General features: G+C 44.3%; 2 protein-coding genes and 1 long non-coding RNA gene across 3 annotated transcripts in view; all 3 read right to left on the bottom strand.

Annotated features, from left to right (window-relative positions):
* The window catches only part of NSMCE2 (NSE2 SUMO ligase component of SMC5/6 complex), a 265,984-nt gene that overhangs the window by 57,270 nt on the left and 188,748 nt on the right, over nt 1-19,966 (bottom strand). The gene's annotated exons all lie outside the window — the stretch shown is intronic.
* LOC142046250 (uncharacterized) lies at nt 6,416-8,888 on the bottom strand. The gene is made up of 3 exons (XR_012655137.1): nt 8,712-8,888; nt 7,913-7,970; nt 6,416-6,575 (listed from the first exon to the last, which is right to left on the bottom strand). It is a non-coding gene; the product is annotated as an uncharacterized LOC142046250 (long non-coding RNA).
* TRIB1 (tribbles pseudokinase 1) lies at nt 11,871-19,019 on the bottom strand. The gene is made up of 3 exons (XM_032783335.2): nt 18,385-19,019; nt 16,510-16,802; nt 11,871-14,130 (listed from the first exon to the last, which is right to left on the bottom strand). The coding sequence occupies exons 1-3, from the start codon at nt 18,718-18,720 to the stop codon at nt 13,662-13,664; spliced, it is 1,098 nt and encodes a 365-aa protein (XP_032639226.1). The 5' UTR covers nt 18,721-19,019; the 3' UTR covers nt 11,871-13,661.

Here is a 19,966-nt window from a genome sequence, read left to right as displayed (position 1 = left end):
TCGATCCGCTAATCGATGCCCATACTCCACCTCGGCAGGAGGAGTAAGCGAAGTTGATGGGGGAGCCACAGCAGTTGACTCATCACCGTGAGGACGGCCAGGTAAGTTGAACTAAGATACTTTGACGTCGGCTATGCTATTCGTGTAGCTGAAGTTGAGTATCTTAGTTCGAACCCTCCCACTAGCGTAGCCAAGGCCTTACTTTTGTCTAACGGGTTTAGCAAGGTTGCTGAAGATGTCTTGGAGTTAGGTCTGTCTTGATTCCAGAGTAAACTTGTTCTCACTATTCAGTAGATGACATTACAGCATGTCACATGATATTCTGACACTCATGCATAGCAGCTCCTGAACAGTCTAATTCTAAACAATGGAACTATATAGTGCACAAGTGCTGGGGTTCTCACAACAAATTTTTTGGTGGCCTCAGAGTGCTTCCATATTAACACTTTTCACAGCAGACTTACTCAGACCCTGCAAGCGTGGGGACAAAGTAAGCTCTGGAGGGACTGGTGGATGGATAGGCAGCAGGGGCCAGGGACGATGAGCGGTGGAGGAGGCAAGGGGGAACCAGAGCCTGAAGCCTGAGGGATGGGGCCCCAGGAAGGAGCTTGAAGCCCCAAGGCCATAATCTGAAGCCCTGCAGCCAGGAAATGGGGCCTTGCGGACAGGGGACGGGGCCAGAGCCCAAAGCCTGAATCCCTTGGCCAGAGCCTGCCACCCCACCATCCCAGGGCTGAAGCCCAAGCGTCAACACTCCTGGGAAGATGGGGAACTCACAGGCTGTCTTCTCCTCCAGGTTGGTGCTCCAAGTGTCTCCAGAGGGGGACAGGGCCCAACATCTGCTAGCAGCCCCAGCAACCAACCGCGGTGGCCACATGCGGCCACGGTGACCGCATTTTAGAAACACGGAGTACACAGTTACAGGTCAGAACACTATGCGAAACAAAATGTCATCATATTGGCATACCCATGTACTCTGTTCACTAGAAGAACAAATGATTACATATTAAATTGTGAAACTCAGTTAAGTAATAAAAACAGTAAAATCACTGAAACTAATGGGGATTTTTTTTTTTTGCAGCTAATAGATCATGTAAAAAAACTTGTACCTCTTTAAACTTTTGAAATGGTTTCCCAGGAAATTTTACAAACATTAGGCAAAATAAATAGACTTGCAACACCTAGGGTAAAATTCACCCCTCTGCAGAGGCCACTTAGTTCCCACTGAAGCCCTCAAAATAGGAATTAATTTGTACTTTAGTGGTGCACTTTGGTGAATTTTACCCACGATAAGTAAAAATCTAATTGGATCCAGCAAAAGGAACTACTGAGTGAGAACAGTCATCCTGGCTGCACTGGGCTCTTGCAAATCTCCATCCAATAGTGAGCATGTAGCAATGTTTTACTTTGCACAAAGTGCTGATGTTAACAAATAGCGTAATAGTGGAAGTAACTTTAACAAAGCATTGCCAGCTAACGCAGCACTTCTGAACCAGCGCTGCTGTTGTCTAAAAGTTGTTTTGAAAATTAATTGTTGAGCCTCACAAAAGTTGGAGTTGGGCAACTGCTCCTGCCAAGGTTAAACTGGGTCAAATCTGGAGAGTCTGCCTGGGAGCCAGATTCTGTAGTCCACAGTTGAGCAAAATTCCCATTGAGTTAGACCTGAATTTTCCATGATTAAGAACTATAGAATTTGTCCCTCAGTTGTTACACAGTCCCAGCTCCTCAAAGGCATATAAGTAGCTAACTCCCACTGAAATCAATGAGAGTCAGGCACCTAAAGACCTTTGAGAATCTGGGTCTCTCTCTACTGAGTGAAACCTGAGTAAGGGCCTCCAGCTTTCACTCAGCTTGCATTAAGCTAACTAGTAGCTAGGGTGCTCAGAAATTTTCTGACAAAGGCAATTTAGTCAGAAAATGCCAGTTCAGCAGCACAAAATGTTTTGTTGAATCTAGGACAGATTGGATGAAACTTCTGCCCATCACCACTTCCTTCTCCCCAGCTCCAGAGGAGATTGCAAGGCACTGACAAAGAGCTCTCTGCCTTCTGGCCTCCCCCTAGCTCCAGGAGACAGGTAGTGCCTTTCGGGGGCACTCTGTAAGTCTGCACTGCACCTGTGCGGTATAATTCCCAGCTCGGGTAGACATACATGCACTTGCTCTGCTCTAGCTACTGTACTAAAAAATAGCAGTGTGGCTGGGGTGATAGATCAGACTCATCGTCTGAGTACGATCCCATCCTAGGTATGTTCTCGGAGTCGCTAGTCCATGCTACCTTGGACGCATGGTTATTTTTAGAGGGTTAGCTCAATCCCGCCCAGCTCCGGAAGATAGGTTCTTCCTCTCTGTTCCCTGGAGTTGAGGGGGAGACAGGGAGAGACAGAGCATCTGAGCTCTCTGCTTAGAGGGGAAGTAAAGCATCCAGAGACTAGAACTGCCAACCCTCCAGGATTGTCTTGGAGTCTCCTGGAATTAAAGATTAATCTTTAATTAAAGTTTATGTTATGTGATGAAACCTTGAGCAATACGTCCAACCAAAACTGGCAACCCTACCAGAGACTCCAGCCAGTAGGAGCACCGATAGCCAAAGCAGGGCTGCTGGACGTTCAGAGACCTTTCTACAGTTGTGAATGGACTTAGTCTGCCCTGTGCTGACTGGCTGCTTGCTCCAACCCTCTCCCTTCCCCTCCCTCACAGTCTCTTCACCTCAGCTTCACTCCTCACCTGCTGTTTCTATCCTCTTCTCCCCAGCCCTATACCTTTCATCTCCCTTGTCTTTCCATTTAGCTGATCCCTTCCTAACTAAACCCAATTCCCCCCCTCCAAAAAAGTCATGTGATTAACAGGCCATTTGCTGCCATCTCATTATTCACTTTGTCTGTATGTTATATCCCTTCCCCTACTCTATGTCTGTTTGGTCTATTTAGACAACATTGTCTCGTTGATACAGACGGGGTGGAGTACACTCAAACAATCTGTTGTCTCTAGTCTCATTCTTGTCTCAGTCTAAGCTCTTTGGGGCAAGGGCTGTGTTTGTACAGCACCTAGCACAATGGGGTCCTGGCCTACGACTAGGGCTCCAAAGTGCTATGGGTAATACAAATAACAAATATTTCTCATCTTGTCAATTTCACAAGAAACTGAAGAAGAGGCTTCCCTGCGGGCAGCCCGGAACGGCGTTTTTCTTTAAATCCCTTTCGACCAAAACATTCACAGTTTTCACATTTCGTCCTGCTTTGGGACTAAACTTTGTCTCTAAACGACTCAAATTTTCATGGCAAGGGATCCCCTTCCCCTTTTTGGCCAGCTTCAGCAGCAACACAGTGGGCCAAACTATACCCTAATTAATACCATTGACTTCAATAGCGCTAAACCAGGGATGAGTTTGCTCCAGTGTGCAGCAGTTACAGTACATTTTGTAGCAAAGCAGAAAATTTGGACACTTACTGAGGATTTGCATGTAAATGTTCTTTGCTGGAGCCCCTAAAGGCCAGATTCTCTCCTGCACAGAGATCTGCTAAGCACAGGAGGGATAGGGGGACAGGGACAGATCACAGATGGACTTCCAGGGATCTGATTACAGCTCCCTGTTCTATGAGCTTGGCTGCACTAGCCAAGATCCCCAAGTGAGGCAGAACATGGTGTGGTCCGTAAAGGACTATATGCCAGCCAAAAACCAGCAAAGCAGAGTGCCACTCTACCCCCTTTTTCTGTGTCTTTGCTTCTTCCAGCTCCTCTGTACTATCTGAGCAGTGCAAAGCAATCAGACCACAGATGAGAATCTGGCCTTGCATGTGTTAAGTGCCTATATCTATGTTCACAGAAACATTTATTTTTCCTTACTCAGCCAGCCACTGCAGTAGCTTGACTCATAGTTGTATCATTATCTGCAAACTTTATTTCTTTACTGCTTGTCATTAAAGTCTTAGGTATTTCACAGACTGTGAATACATGTTATCTTATAAACAATCGTATTTCTCCTTTTGCTTTTGATGGTAGCACTCACTCACGCCTGGGCTGGGGGTGCGCTCTGCAGACATATTGAAGATACATATCCTAGGGATCAATTCATTTGATTGTAACACTGGAAGAATCTGGGTCCTAATGGCTAATGTTCAGTATGTATGTAGGTGTGGCACCATAGGAAATGTTGTACAAATAAGTAATTCTGTCGGTTGGTGAGTCACTCTCACCTATGCACTTTTAAAAACTACAGTAGCTAATTATGTATGGTCTGTATCTGATAGCCCACAGGCTCTAAACCATTCATTTTTAAAAGGATCTAAGGTCATATCAATATCCCTTACTCTATGCAAGTTGTCCCATTGATTTCAATGAGAGGTGTGGATGCTCAGCATCTTTGAAAAATCAGGTCACTTGTATATTTGGTGCCTAAATCTGAATGTAATACTCGTCACCCAGCTTGGAAACTGTTGGCTTGAAAGTCACAGCATTTACAGCAGAGGCCATTACCATCCAACACAAACACAAAATTCTGTGAATACATTATAGCCCGAATGCTTTGCAAAACAGGTTATTTGGGTCTTTCAACCAAGTAAGACAAGCCAAAGTTTCAGGGCAACTGCACCTGTATTTCCCCTGCATGGTCCAGCAAGGGCACCCACTCTAGACTCCTGGCTCCTCAGCCATCATTGTTCTTGGTCAGAGACCTGCAACTTTCTCCCTTCTGACCATGGCTTTTTCCAGACTGCACAATATCTTACCTCCAATGTGAGAGTCCCAGCAAGCCAGACACCTAAACAGGTCAGCGTCTTTGCTTTGCTTTCTTTCCGAAGGCCATGACCAGAGTAATGCCAGCAGTTACCGTGCATCTCAGAAGGCCCAGAGTCAGAGCCTCCCCAGGTATCTCATGGGGTTGGGGGGCAACAACCTGGTTGATTTACCTTCATCACCACCCACTGTTTTTAGTCCCTGGAGGAGCTATTGTAACTCTTGCCTATGGAGTAGAACACAATCATATATGAACCTATCATTTAAAGCAATGGACCCCAAAGATGCTGCATGGGGTTGCAATATCTGTCACCTCTCCCCTCTAGACTGGTTACATAGAATCCTGGCCCCTAATAATACATAAACTTCATACAATGAGGTCGTTCAAGGATATTGCAGGAACTTGCCATATTGGCACGGACACGTTATGACCCCTTCCAAAAGCGGACACTGCTTCCTGGAGGAACCTATCTGACAGCCCATATTAGTTGCAAATGTACAATAATGTCAAACAAAACCTTTTGCAAGGGTTAAAAAGGCCACTGCTTTACCTGTCACCATCCCTGCGCTGTCCCTGGGCCCAAGAGAGACTAGCCCCTGGATGAAGGGCAGCACAGCTGAGTGAAGCTGAAACTAGACAAGATGGAGGTCACACAGGTGGAGGGCAAAGGAAATATTTTAAAGAATGAGGGCTAATATAATATCCTCCTTAACTGAAGGCCTCTGTCCTCCAAATGTGCACATCCTCTAGTCTTTTCAATACTTTTCCATTACCGTTTGCATTGCCTAGTGGCCCCAGCCAAGGTCAGGACCACATTGCGCTAGGTGCTCTACAAATACATAATAAGACAAACAGGGAGAGATTTTTAAAGGTACTGATGTGCTTAAAGATGCAGACAACTGCCTAGTGGGATTATCATAAGCACCTATGTACCCAGCTCCCACTCAAATCAACAGGAGTCAGGGGACCAGATGCTTTTGAAAAGCAACTATCTTCAATTCTAGGTACCTAACTACCTTGATAAATCTGGTCTACGGAGCTTACACTGAAGACCTGACAACCTAAACAGATAACGCAGACCAAGGGTGGTGCTGGGGGAATTCCTCTATCTGACCGTGAGTTGAAACCCACCGCCCTTGGAATAGAAATGCTTCCTACAGCCTTTGAGGAAGCAGGGATTTACCCAGGAATCTCTCCAACACCATTATCTGTAAGAATCACTTGTATCACCGACAGTCATCTTTGTCAGCAAACAACTCAGCCCATCAGTCACCCGCTTGGGGCCTCCTTCTCTTTGGGTTAGGGTGAACATATTTCCCAAAGGGAAAATGGGACACCATGCGAGGCTGGCCTGAGCATCTTGCCTGAGCCCCCACCCACCCACGGGATTGGTCCAACCCACTTGCCCGAGCCCCTCTCTCCGCAGTGGGGGCAGACAAGGCTTGGGTGAGCAGTGATGCATGTACTAGACAGAGTGACCATATTTCCCAAAAGCTGGGACTGGTGTCGCTGCTCGCCAGGCCCTGCTCCCACCCTGCATGGGGCTGGCATCACCGCCCTCCCACCCCATCCCTACATGCTCCTCCACATCCCACTTTTTTGACAAAAGCTCCTTGTGTTGATCTTGAGTGCCCCCTCACCCCGCAACTCCCCCCTCACCACACACACACACATCCATGATCACTACATTCATCTGGAACAACTGTCAAGAACTAGACTGAAACTGGTGAGAGCAGAAGGGCTGCGCTTCCTCAGCGGCTTGCACATATATGTGAAATGCCCTTCCACAAGAGACTCGCATGAGAGCTCGCCCCCTTGGGATGAAATGCAAATTCCAGCTCCTCTCCACAACCCCAGGGAAAGAAGAAGAAGAAGAAATGCCTGAGAAAAATGTTACTAAGTCAGTAAACAATTCTGGAGGAGCAGGCAGCGAAGTTCCTCTAATACGTGCTGTGGAAAGAAGAACTATTTACTGACTTTCTCTCTCTCTCTCTTTTTTTTTTGGGTCCACTGCTCAGATGCAGGGACAGATCCTCACCTGGTGTAAATAGGTGCTGCTCCATTAACATCCAGGTGGCCTTTTATGTCAGCTGAGGACCTGGCCTCTAATAAAGTAATGAGCATGGAATAGATACATAGAATTCACAGAACTGCCAACCCCAAATGTTCAAAAAGTATGAGTCAGGCCCCCAGAATTATGAGATTGGCTTAAAAATCTTGAGCTTGTCAAAAAAATACATTTTAGGTTCTTCACAACCAGGCGGACCAGAAACTTACTTTTTTCTATTTTATATATAAAAGTTGAGTTGCTCACAGAACATTCGACCTCAGCAGCTGCGGTTTTAACTAAGACATCACTAAGCACAAGACTCAGGATAAAAATGCAGGAGGTGGCAACACTACTTTGCAGTCCACAGGCCTGATTTTTCATAGCCCTGCACTTTGTGCAACCATTTACACCAGTGCCAAATGAGTGCAGAATATTCCCATGCCAGTCTGCTCCCATTTTTCGCCCACAGTTCCCTTGACGTGCACGGGAAGTGACTATACAAGACTACACAATGACTACAAATGACTTTACAACATATAAGGTAAAGAGAATCAGGCCACCTTGTCGTGTCATAGTTAACGTGATTTAATTACAGTTTGCTTTCTATTCATAATCTTTCTGGGTGAAATCCTGGTCCCACTGAGTTTTGACATGGACTTCAGCAGGGCCAAGATTTCACCCTCCATGTTTTACAGCCTACAATTTGCATTTAGCATCAAACTTGAGCCTAGATTATACCCTAAACTTTCATCTGGATACTGAGCACTAAATCCTGCTCGCTTTATCCACACATGTGGTCTCTCCCTGACCTACTGCTTACTCAAAAGTATTTAAGCTCCTAACTTCCATTGAAATCCATTGAGAATCTGGGGCTCTGAGCCTTATTCTGCAATCCTGATGCACAACAAATAGCATTTATTCACAGGAATAGTCCCACTGACTACTTGCAAAAGTAGGCCCTTCGACGTGAGTTAGGCAAGCAGGATTGGGCCCCAAGCTATTTTGATTTTTTGTTTCTACTGGCTGGTTGCACTGTGAAACCCTTTAACATTTAAACAGCAGCAGCTCTACAAATCTGACATGTCGAGACTTGACAAGAATATTATTGTAAGGCCCAACAATGGTTTTACATTCAGTTACATTTATGGTTTCTGTGAGTCATATATATGTTTATGGATTTGTCACTACCTAGAAGTAAAAAAAAAAAATCTCTTTAGCGAACCCTTCGCTGCAGCAAGACACTGAGTAACCAAGTAGAAATGGACCTGCTACCTTAGGCGATGGCCAGAATCATTTTCTATGATGACCAGAGCTATATTGGATTTGTTAGGCAATGTCAGCTTTTGCATGCTGCATTCCTTGGCTAATAGCCAGTGTAATGTGTAATACTTTAGCCACGCTGTTGTTACTTAATCCTTTCCTAATCTGCAATTTGCGCAAGAGGAGTCAAATCTAAGCAAAGCCACGGAGAACATCTCCACTAATAATTTATCAAACTCAACTTTTGTTGTTGGCTCTGGTTAGCGGAGGTGAATGTTTTCCTGCAACAGAACTGTAAAATAAACAGAGGGTATCTGATTCATGCTGTGTTTCCATCACCCGCGCTCTCTATCACCCTGATGGCTCCTTGAATGATAAGCCCAAATACGTGCTCACAATGTGTTACTAAAGTATAGTCTCATCTCCTTCTGCAAATTACACATTAATTAGCCATTAATAATAATAGGAGTTGCATGCAGAAATCCACACCCAGTGTGATGAGACTATGCCCTTGGTGTTCAGCAAAGATATTAATCATCCACATTTCAATGTGAGAAGACAAACTCCATTTGTCTCTGTATAATCAGGCAAGACGAGTAAAAATCCCTTGAGCAGAAAGTGCATTTGCACCCCCTTATCCCATAACTTCAGTATAAAGAAAAGTGTTACCACTTGTTTTATGAATTTTATTTATTTTGGTCTTCTGTGCACTGCTTACTGTTGTTAGAAACATGATTGCTTCATACAGTTATGTTTATGTTTGCATGTAATTGATACGTCTGCTGCTCCTGCTTCAAAGCCAAATTTGGAAGTGGAGTGCTGCACATCAGCTTGGTTATCTGGTTAAATACTGTAAATAAATACATACATAGCAGAGAAAACTATCAAGTTTTCATTAAGGCATTATTTAAAGAGATGGTTCCATTGTGTTTTTCTCACTCTAAACTCTAATCCTGAAGGATTCTAATTTTGTGGTAACAATTTAACCTAGGCTGAAATGTGGCATAGCGATTTCACTCTGACAGCAAATATTTTGTAAGTTATGAATTCATTATAAAAAATGTTGAAAATTTTGCATCACTTTTACCACTAATAGGTCAAAAAGAGTTTTCATTTAACAACAACCTTGGGCCACGGATTAATCAGAATATGACCTTATAAGGTAACTAGCAAAAAGAATTTAAATAGTCAAGATATTTTTCATATGTGTGAAATGACATTCTTTTAAAAAGTATTTGCATAGCACATTAATAACAGTACTGTATATATGCTGTGCCATGCTAAGCATTCTGATTTTTTCGTATGGAATCTAACAGCATAAAAAAAGAAGTTGACAAATATACTTTTGTATAAAAAGAGAATCTGAACAGAAACTTGCGTAATAAAATACTGATTGAAACGTGTTTTTAAAATTCTCTCTCAGTCATGGACTTAAACCGCTAAAGCAGAACTATAAAAGAGCACATTACACAGCTTTAGAATTCAGTCAAGGGGAATAAATTTTAAACTTGTGCATCTTTATGAAATAACATCACTCTTTTCATTTGACAACACATTTGGGCAAAAATATATTTAATGAGCACTAAGGATCTCTCCTAAAAAAATCAGCACTTTTTTTAAAAAGATAAAACACAAAATGTTTTAATATGTCCAACTATGTCTATGTATAGCCTGAGAAATATCACCTGCTGTTCAAAGATCCAGGAACAGGTGGCTGGGATAAGCAATTTTACCCTTAACGCTGTGTTTGCCGGTCTTTGCTGGTTTTAGTCAAAGCACGTAGATTATTCTAATTTACACTTCTTTGCCATTGTTTATTTTTTTTTAATTCCAAATAAATTAAAATTGAGGATCAATTTAGATCTGAAAATACAAATAATCTGTATAAATAACTGTATACTGGCAAACTCAATGGGAACAATGCTTTCGTAGCCAACGTTACAAGCTTCTGAGCAATCTCTCCTCCACTTGTACTCTGTGGAAAATCAATAGCAATTGAAGGCTCTCAGCACAACCTAGAAGGAATTCATCATTTTGCAGGTTCAGGGTGAATGCGATGACTAGCTAAGAAAAAGAGAAAGACTCATCCAGTCCTTGCCCAAAAGGTCACATTGGGAAATGCATAAATTGCGGCGCCCTTAAAAAAAAATACTTCATGCCTCATCTAAATAAAAGTTTCTCACACCCACCATGGAAGTTTTATTTACTTAATATGCATTGTCTTTCAACATGCTCTGAAACTTCATGTACAATAATGCATGAACTATGAGGTTACAAAGCAACAACAATTTATTCTGCTGTCAGAATGGATGTTATAATCCTTAAAGCAACACTCAGGTTGTTTGCAGATGTTGCTACCATTTGCACTTGTTCTAATTGCTCAACAGTGCAATGCCTGTGAGAAAAAGTCATGGGGCAGCCCAGATGCTGGCCTAATCAGGGTGATTTAATTGTAGGAGAAAAAAATGTTTTGAAAGCGTTCAAGCATTTATCAAAGCCCAAACCGCCTGCATTTATTTGATAAAGATGCAACACGGCTTCTGTCCAAGACACAACTCATAATAGGGCTGTGGGTAATTTAATCAGACTACCTAGGTAGTGTGTATTTTTATACAAGTCCTATGAGGATAACTTTAGCAAAGTAACTTGAGATATTTTGGTGCCTGACGTACACTCAGCAAGCACATGGAAAATATGCTGACTGCATATATAAGTAGTCTCTCAGAATGGGAGAATAGGAGCAATGAAGGTAAAGATGCTTTCCTCTGTATTGACCAATTACTTCACCTCTTCTCCCCTTCAGGTCACTCTTTAGAAGGGAGATCTCTAGACGATATAGTTTGACACAGGCAAAGATTTTGCATAGAGTGGCTGCACTGGTACACAGATTTAAATTCCAAGGACAACATTAACAATGGTGAAAGGTATAAATAAAAACTAAGAATCCCTTCTTCCTCTATACTTGATAATGACGACCTCAGCACTCCTGGGTGGGTCACAAGGGCAGCTCTCTCTAAGGAAGGTGCATTCTATAGCTTTGAGACAGTTACTATTTATATTTCTAATCCTTTTGTGTCCAAGAAACATGTCCATTTGTATTTTCATTTCATTTTAATAGACACACAAGCCATCTTCTGCATTGACTAGAGAAAGTAGAAGCAAAATTCCCTGGTTTAATTGACAGCTGACTTGGTATGATTAAACATTACATTTTCAAAAATCAGGTCCTAATTTCAGCTGCTCAGATCTGATTTTCTAGAGGTTTGCACCTCATGTAGCCATATCCACCTGTGCAAAAACGACAGCTTTCTGACACGGTAGTGCTTTACGCCTGCAATGCAGATGCAAATAGCCATGTAAGGTGCAAGGTAATGGCATTCAGATCCTTCTTTCACCAGATGGGTATCTAAACACACATACATCCAAATTAGAAGCTGCTTTTGAAAAATCTGAGCCTTAAACCTTTCTGTGCCTCAGTTTCCCCATCTAAAGAATAGGTCCAATACCACTTAACCTATTTCATGGGGCTGTTGTGAGATATACTGAATTTCTGTTTCCCCAAAGGCCTTTGAAATCCTTGGAGAAAGGTGGTACGAGCCATATTCCACAGTCCTTACTCGGGCACAGCTTCCATTACGGAAATTCGCTTGAGTGATGACTGCTGGATTTGGCACTAAGTGGAAGGCATTTTCTCCCATGTGACCAAACAGCCACACAACTGTATGTTAAAGTATCTGCAAGACCAAAATATACTTTAAATGAATAAGTCTAAATACACAGATAAACTTAACCTCAAGACATATAAAAACATGAAACTGAGAACAAACATTTATGAAACCAGGTTTATTAAAACTTTTCTACAAGTCAGACTTTATCATCTAGGTTTCCACATATATACATATGTACAGGTTGGACAGTGTTTTTAGCTTGTGTGGCAGCTTTTCCACCAATATATACAGATTTACTTTTTTTAGGTTTAAACTGTATCACAGATACAAATATCAAGCAATCATGAGAGATTTAGTGCAACAGAGGTACTTCACCCTTCTCTAATACTCATGATTCTGTCAAGTTAGTATTGCCAACAATAATTCACATTAAACTGCTCTTCGACACCTTGGTTATTAGGACACACAAACAACAGCAACTCCCTCCCCCCTGAAAACAGTAAGATATATGTACAAAGTACACAGTACATGAGGTATATATGGCATTCTCACAATGCATGGTGGTACTGTAGCTTGCCAGGGGTTAGTCCTTAAAATAACTGCATCATTCTTGTGCCATTGTGTCAATGTACAGCATAGTCATTTACCCGTTTAACAAATTCACTTTAGAAACTGTGTATATGTCATCTTAGTGAACCACTTTTAATACAAGTTGATATTTGTGTACATCATCAACCAGGCATACGCATGAAACAAAGCAGAAATCTTAGGCAGGACTAGGCTTTACTTATCCTCGATCCAGGAAAGTAATCATTACTTAAATGCATTCATTATCCACATAAATTTGAAATATTATGAATAATCATGCAAAAAAAATTAAGAAAAACAAACGTAGCCAGAGGCATATGATACACCTGAACAGTCAAGTACAGACGTCTGGAGAATTTAAGTTTCAAGACCAAGTTTTTGTACAGGATTTTAAACCTAAGAGATAATGCTTTGTAGAACGAGCCAATAGGAAAACAGAAGGGTTCACATATACTGTACAAGACCCTTCTCTCTTTTTTTCCAAGACAAGGTGCTCCAACCTATGGTGGTGTGTTTTGGTACACGGACATGTGATGGCACTCTGAGCTTACAAGGGCATAGAATTATATATTCTTTTCACAGGTAGGCTTAAATAAATTAAAAATGCATCTTATGTTCAGGGAGATGGTATTATATGAAATCCAACTGAAAGGCCAGATATCTTCTCCTCCTTAAAAGGTTACTGGATTAATCTGCCAAAAGCAGTAGAGGAAGACAACACTGTACATTTAATTATGGGTGGATCTTTAATAGCTTCATATAATATACCTGCTAATAGCAGGATCTACCTGACAAGTTAGCAGGTTGTTGGACTTGATGGGTCAAGACCTCCCTCCACCACTAAAGTGCATTTATAGTCAGAAAATTACTCTATAAAACTGGCAACAAGGTGCTCCTTACTGATTCCTCTCATTAATTTCCATGTCAGATTTGGTCTTCCCCCATTTAGTATCTTCAGGGCTACACATTCCACTTAATACCTGTGGGGGGGAAAGGGGAGGCCTAGCGTCTTTTTGTCTGTCTCTTACATCACCAATAATAAGATTCTGCAATCAAAGATCAGCCGGCAGTTGGGTGGTTGATGATGATGCATGAGGCAGAATGGATTCCAGCTGGCTTTTCCACAGCTGTATTGGCCCTGCAGTGCTAATAGTATGCACTTGCCAACAGAGTAAGCAGATATGACTCTGGATCCGCTGACTAAGTAGTTGCTTGCCTTGTTTATTTAATTGTTTTTTAAATGTAGTCACTTTTCTGATTATAATGACACTTTAGAACGTTGTGCATTTGTCATGTGGAAAAATGAACCCCTAAAAAAGATGCCTTGTGTGAGAACTGTATGAGGTTTTTGGAGATTTCAGGACTAACAGAAGAAGGAACTTATATCATCACTGTCTCCATGATGCTCTGGAACAATTTGATCAGAAGTTCCTATATCCTGGTCTACATATCCAGGTTCCAAAACTGCTTCAAACCAAGGATGACGCAAGATCTCTGGAGCAGTGAGTCTTTCCGAGGGTTCCCGTCTCAGCAGGCTACGAATGAGGCATCTGGCTTTGGGAGAAACATGATCAGGAATACAGAACTGTCCACGGCGGATTTTAGAAAACAGAGTACTAGGGTCTGAGTCATGGAAGGGATAGCGTCCTACTAGGAGGGTATACAGCATTACTCCTAAACTCCAAACGTCAGCTGATTTTCCAGAGTAGGTCCCTGTTGTGTTTAAGATCTCAGGGCTGACATAGGCTGGGCAGCCATGTTTATCTGACAGAGCATCATCTTCCCCCTTGATGATGTGAGTGTCTTCTAGGTTTTCTAGTCTCAGCTGAGTCCTGAGGAAGAGAGAAACAGATGTATGAGTTACAAAACTGTTTTAATAATGAACACAGAGATAATTTAACACACAAGGCTGTCTGCTGTTACAATCCCTACCAGACCATGACCAAAGGGAGAAAAACTTTGTGAAAATGTAGCAGAGAAACTGTGAGTGCTAGGCTAGACCTGATCCAGCTACAGTAACAATGTCACACAATACTGCATACTGTGGGGAAAATAATATTATTCATAGCCTCTATACTGTTAAAATTCCACAATCGAGGAATACCACTGAGTGCCATTCTACCTAGGTTGGACTGTAACTGTGCTTGGTTAATTGACTACAGTGTAATTACTATTTCCAGTTTAACCACGAGAACGCACCATCCAGCAGCATGCCTTTTTAAATCTCAAAGTCCAGATCCCTTCTGCACACACAATGGTGATTAATCCTCCTGCTCATTTATATTTTTTTTCCAGATGACGGCACATGTCATGCTTCAATGACCATCTCTTCTGCAGGTATAGGCTTATCCTAGTTCCTAACTGCACAGGTTAAGTAGAAAGGTTTTACATTAGCTGAGCAGCCCATTCCTTTGCTCTTGAATGGTTTTGTTCTGCCTTACAGCTTAATGGTGTGTGAATGTATTAACTGCAGTGTGTCCTCAATGTGACTTCCTATCGTAATGTAAAATACCCATCGGTTCGGTAAACAGAAAATATGACTCAGCCTATGCTGTTGGCCTCCGATTGGCTGCTGCTGCACTAGAACACTGCACCTGTGCTTCTTAGACTAAGAGTCTCCTTACAGTGCTTAACCCTCTTGTTACCAAATTTGACGCATATGACATTAGCCTGTGCAATGCTTATTTCCAAATTAGAAAGACTGTGTGCCATCTAACATTTCAGCGAGGGTTTTATCTTATCATAGGTGGGAAAAGCTGCAACAGTTTCCTTCAAGGGCCTCACTATTTTGTAGGTTAACATATATCTTTTCTGCTTTAAAAAGAGAGAGGCAGTGTTAGAACAGCTATCTTGCTTTGTACATTAATAAATTCAAACTTAAGAGATACTAGCCAAATTAAAATTATTTAAAAAAGTAAATTTTCTTATGTTTTATTGGGACCTCAGTTATTACTAGTGAAAGAATTTTAAAAACGGTCTTCTCGTGGTTAATGTTGTTCACTCACTGCAGTTTTCACTAGAATAAAACTAGTTCCTTTCAGTTTTGCATTGGGCCATGCGACAACACAAGGGCAGAAATGTTCGCTTAAACATTTTTTCTTCTATCCGAATAATTAAAAAAAAAATCAGAAATAGTTCTACCAACCTAGATTTTATAAATCTAGTTTTTACAAAGCCTATACTCTGGGCTAAATTTGACTAGACAGTGTATCTTTAAGCCGTGCATACTACAAGGAGCTCATTTAACATTTGGGTTCTCAACACAAGATGTAAACCTCCTTCAAGATGCAACATTATTTACCCCATTTTAACCCCTTCATTTCTTTCTGTGTGTGTGTGTGTTGGGGGGGGGGGGGGGAATTCAGGGCTCTGACCACATGCAAAGTACACCACATTATGTGGCACTTAGGTCTTAAAATAGGGAGCCTGTCCTCTATAGAGGAGGAGAGATCAAAGCTTCTACTTGCACTGTAAGTGTAACTTGGAGTAGATCGACTCCAACTATACTAACAAAGTGACGGAAATGCGATTTTACAGGTCCTTTCTGCAAAAGAAATTGAACACTGAGGCCCTCATCCTGCTATGAGATCTGTGCTGGTAGATCCCTGCACTGGTTTCAATGGAGCTTTGTAAAGGGACAAGAGTCCATCTGCAAAGATCTAATTACAGTATTGCAGCCTAGATTAATTACACTTTTGTTTTTAAGTCAACGTTGTTTTCCCTTTGTTTTATCATGCCCCAGCCTCGTTTCATTCACTGTCTGCGCCTTTTTCTCATTTTACTTTGAATCTGATGTTCAAATGCAGTGTATTTTGACGTCTGGAGATAATAAGTTCTCACATCATTATCTGTTTGTACACCAAACAGTTTAATCTGAGCAGCTGCTGAATCAGACAGGAACCTATGTGAGGTAAGTTGTACACAGTCAAACTCAGAGGAAAAATAAGTATTTACAAATCAGAGCCATGACATGTTAAGCGTGCGCATGCAGAAACACACACACACAGTTGTGCACAGGACAATTTGCAGGGATAGCTGGTTTAGAACCCTATTTCACTTCTCTACAGTGTTTTCCCCCCCAAAAAGCTGCCTTTCCTCTAGTCCGCTTGGAAGGTTTTGCAGAACTTTGATTCACTTTGATAGAGTTCTCCTCTAGAAGGGCTATTCCTCCCCGCCACCTTCACAAAGGCCACTCAGTGAGCATCGCTTACCTTTCTTCAGTAGAAAAGACAAATTTCCTGAGCTTGAGATCACCCAGCACAATGGCTGATTGGTGGCAGTGGGCTACAGCTGAGACGATCTGCTTGAACAGCTTGGCAGCCTCCTCTTCTCGCAGCCTTTTACAGCTCCTCACATAGGAGTGCATGTCCCCAAAGTCCTTCTCAAGGAAGACATAGGCCTTGGTGTCCCCCAGAATCACTTCCACTACCCCAGTGATATTTTTATGAGATGGCAGCTGAACATAAAGTCGAATTTTCTCCTGGTAGTGTTTGAGAGGGAACACCTGTAAAGACGAAATTTAAAAAAAGGATCTCCATTACCAGGAGTGCTAAAGCTGGTCTACAATACAACAAATTTCCATGGACAATGCTGAGACAACTCGATGGGAGCCAGCCCTCAATATCAACTATGTTAAAAGCCGCTTTGGAGACACCTTCCAAAAATATTCAGATATTGCTAATCTGAAGGAGAAGAAAACTTTAAGAACAATTGATGTTTTTGCCTTTCAGTTACTCTGAGGTTTCACACAAGGGTGATCATGGTTACACTGTAAAGTTCTAGCATGCAAACTGCGATTGAACCCACGGATGTCTAATTCAGGGAATGGCAGGCAGGCAGATGTTTTGTAAGGATCTGACAGTGTTCTCTGGATGACTGGTAAGCTTGGTTAAATGTTACTCACATCCTAGGCCTGACTGGAATCAGTGATACACATGGAATGTCATCACTTCTATTCATTTGATATCTCCGTGGAGAAACTTGGATACACAACTTACAATTCCCACTTCTCTTCCTTCATTACCCAATATTACAGTCATTAAAACCTCCCCCCTTGTCCCAAAGATGCCTTTAGGACAAGGAAGGATTAGAAAACACTCCTGATCATCATTAGAGCCAGGCAGCAGGTGGCAGCAGTAAACTCAGAGTCAGCAGCTCCCCCATTCAGAAATAGGTCCAAGAGAACAGACAAGCATAGTGTGTTCTTTAAAAGCCCTGTTGACATTTCATGGAAAACTCTGCAAGCAGGGTTAGTCAGGAACAATTCTGCTGTGTGTCATTGTCAGCAGGGGACAGAGGGAGGGAGCAGCGCTGATGGGGCTCTATTTGGCCCTCTCTTTTAATCCAGAGCATTTGCATGGAAGACTGTTGTTTCTCCTGAATCTGTGTCTGCTTCTGATCTTTTTATTTCTCACCTTACAAGCCACAGTCCTCTCCACATCTACTAACTATAGCGACAGTTACTGTAATCCAATGAGATCTGAGTCGGGAGTAGGGTGACCAGATGTCCCAATTGTATAGGGTCAGTCTCAATTTTGGGGTCTTTTTCTTATATAGGCTCCTATTACTCGCCACCCCTTGTCCCGATTTTTCACATTTGCTGTCTGGTCTCTCTGGTGGGGAGCCCGGTATCGCCTAAGTGCGGATTTAGGCAGCTCCACTTAAACAACAGATCGAACTTTTCTCATCGGCGAAGCCCGGCTCGAAACTCACCAGACCTCCAACCTGCACCCCAGCCTGGCACCGCTATAACAGACCTAAGCGCTCGGCTGGGCCAGTCCCTGCCTGCCACCGCCTCCCCAGCCCAGGGGGCTCCGCGGCCGGGTCAGATCAATGGGAGGGCGGTGGCGGCAGAACACTGTGTATAGTGGGGATGCTGAGAGCCACTGAACCAAACTGCAAACCCTGTATGTGATGCAAACCCCTTCAAGCCCGGGGTGCAGCAACCCCCGCCCCCTTGGCTCCAGCACCTAAGGGGGAGCCCAAAGCCTGCGGTGTCCACGCTGGGCGAGGGAATAGCAGCGGGTCTCCAAGCCCCCCTCCCCAGCAGGCGGATCCCCCGGGGGCAGCGGGCGCCTGGCGCTTACCTTGCAGCGCAGCTCCTGGCCCGTGTGGATGTTGACCGCCCGGGACACATGCTCCCTGTCGGCCAGGGGCAGCAGCAGGTAGCCGGAAATGAGGCTGGGGCTCTGGGCGCTGCCCGGCGAGGGGCCGCCGCCCGGCGAGGCTGGGGCGCACGGGGAGCCCGGCGCGCTGAGACAGTCCTGGGGGCTGCTGGGGCACTCGGAGAGCCGGGGGCACTTGGCCGCTGGGGCGTCCTCGCTGGAGCCGTCCTGCAGCAGCAGCCGCTTGGAGGGGGCGCTCCGGCACCGGGCGGCGGGCAGCAGGAGTCCCGGGCGGCGGGGCTGCGTCTTGCGGCTCATGGAGACGGAGAGGCGGGGGGCGCTCCCAGCCGGGCGGGCAGAGGGCGGCTGCGAGCGGCTTCCCAGCGGGCTGTCCCCGGGCTGGGGAGCGCCCCAGGCACATATAAGGTAGGGGGGGCCCCCACGGCGGGTCTCCGCGGCGGGCGGCGGGAGCTGCTGCCGCAGTGAAGAGCTCCGCGGCGCGTCCCCCAGAGCCGAGCGGGGCAGGTCGGTGCCTCTCGCCTCCGGCTCGGCGTGTGTGTGCAGCGAGCGCAGCGCAGCCAGCCCGGGCTGTGCCCTCCCGGCGTGACTCACCCCGCACACTCACTCGCAGGTTATCTGTCAACAGGGCAGGGTTGTGCAATGGCGAGGATGGCACATCCCCCCTGCCCTCGCCCGGCCTCCCCCCGCGCCTGCCTCCAGCAGCAGCCTGGAGCTTTTTCCACAGCCGCTGCCAAAGGCCGGAGTTGGAGATCTTAAAAGTTCCCTTGACGCAAAGGGAAGTGGGCAGGGGCCAGAGGAGCGAGGGCCGCTCTCATTGGTGGTCCCACCTCATTCAGAAGACACGGGATGACTGGGATGGGCGAAAGCGGCTCTCGTGTATCACACAGCAGTGCATGCAACGGTGTGTGTGTGTGTGTGTGTGTGTGCGCGCGCGCGCAGCTCTGGTGTGTCAAACTCCAGCAATATATGCGGGGGTGGGGGCGAAGGGGAGGTGTGCGCACAGCTCTGTGTCACCCTCCAGCAATGCATGCAGTCAGGGTGCATGCAAATATGTGTTACCTTCCAGCAGTGCATGCAGCAGGGTTTGTGTGCAGCCTTGTGTCCCACTCCACCAGTGAATGCAATTCCTTATCAGACCCCAGCAGTGCATGCAGCTGGGCATTGCCAGAGGCTCTGATCTGTCACACTCTAGCAATGTATATAATTGTGTGTCCAAGCCCCCGCCCCCCCCATCTGAGAGCTTTTCAAACATTAATGGATTTATCCTCACAAAACTCTGGTGAGGCAGGGCAATGTTATTAATCCCATTTTAATGGGGTATCTACAGAGAGATCAAGTGACTTGCCCAAACACATGCAGAAAGGCTGTAGGCAAGGAACTGTGAATTGAATCCAGATCTCCTAAATCATTGGACACTGTCCTTAGCATAAGACCATCCCCTTCACACCTTGGAATCACCCCTTGCATGACACTCTCCCCTGCACAAACTAATGTTGCATGTGTAAAGCTCCAGCACTGCACCGAGCTGCATTGCATAGGATTC

Source organism: Chelonoidis abingdonii, chromosome 2 (assembly GCF_003597395.2).
Source record: "Chelonoidis abingdonii isolate Lonesome George chromosome 2, CheloAbing_2.0, whole genome shotgun sequence".
NCBI classification, from domain to species: Eukaryota; Metazoa; Chordata; order Testudines; family Testudinidae; genus Chelonoidis; species Chelonoidis abingdonii.
The sequence above is the reverse complement of the archived record's forward strand: the minus strand, read 5'-3'. Positions and strand labels throughout refer to the sequence as shown.

What these genes read in the sequence shown, in the direction of transcription:
- TRIB1 (XM_032783335.2), bottom strand. Translation starts at nt 18,720, where the DNA reads ATGAGCCGCAAGACGCAGCCCCGCCGCCCGGGACTCCTGCTGCCCGCC. An exon ending in GCCAGGAGCTGCGCTGCAAG is followed by an intron (nt 16,803 to 18,384) that starts GTAAGCGCCAGG and finishes TCGTCTTTACAG; the next exon opens with GTGTTCCCTCTCAAACACTA. An exon ending in GTCTTTTCTACTGAAGAAAG is followed by an intron (nt 14,131 to 16,509) that starts GTAAGCGATGCT and finishes TCTCTTCCTCAG; the next exon opens with GACTCAGCTGAGACTAGAAA.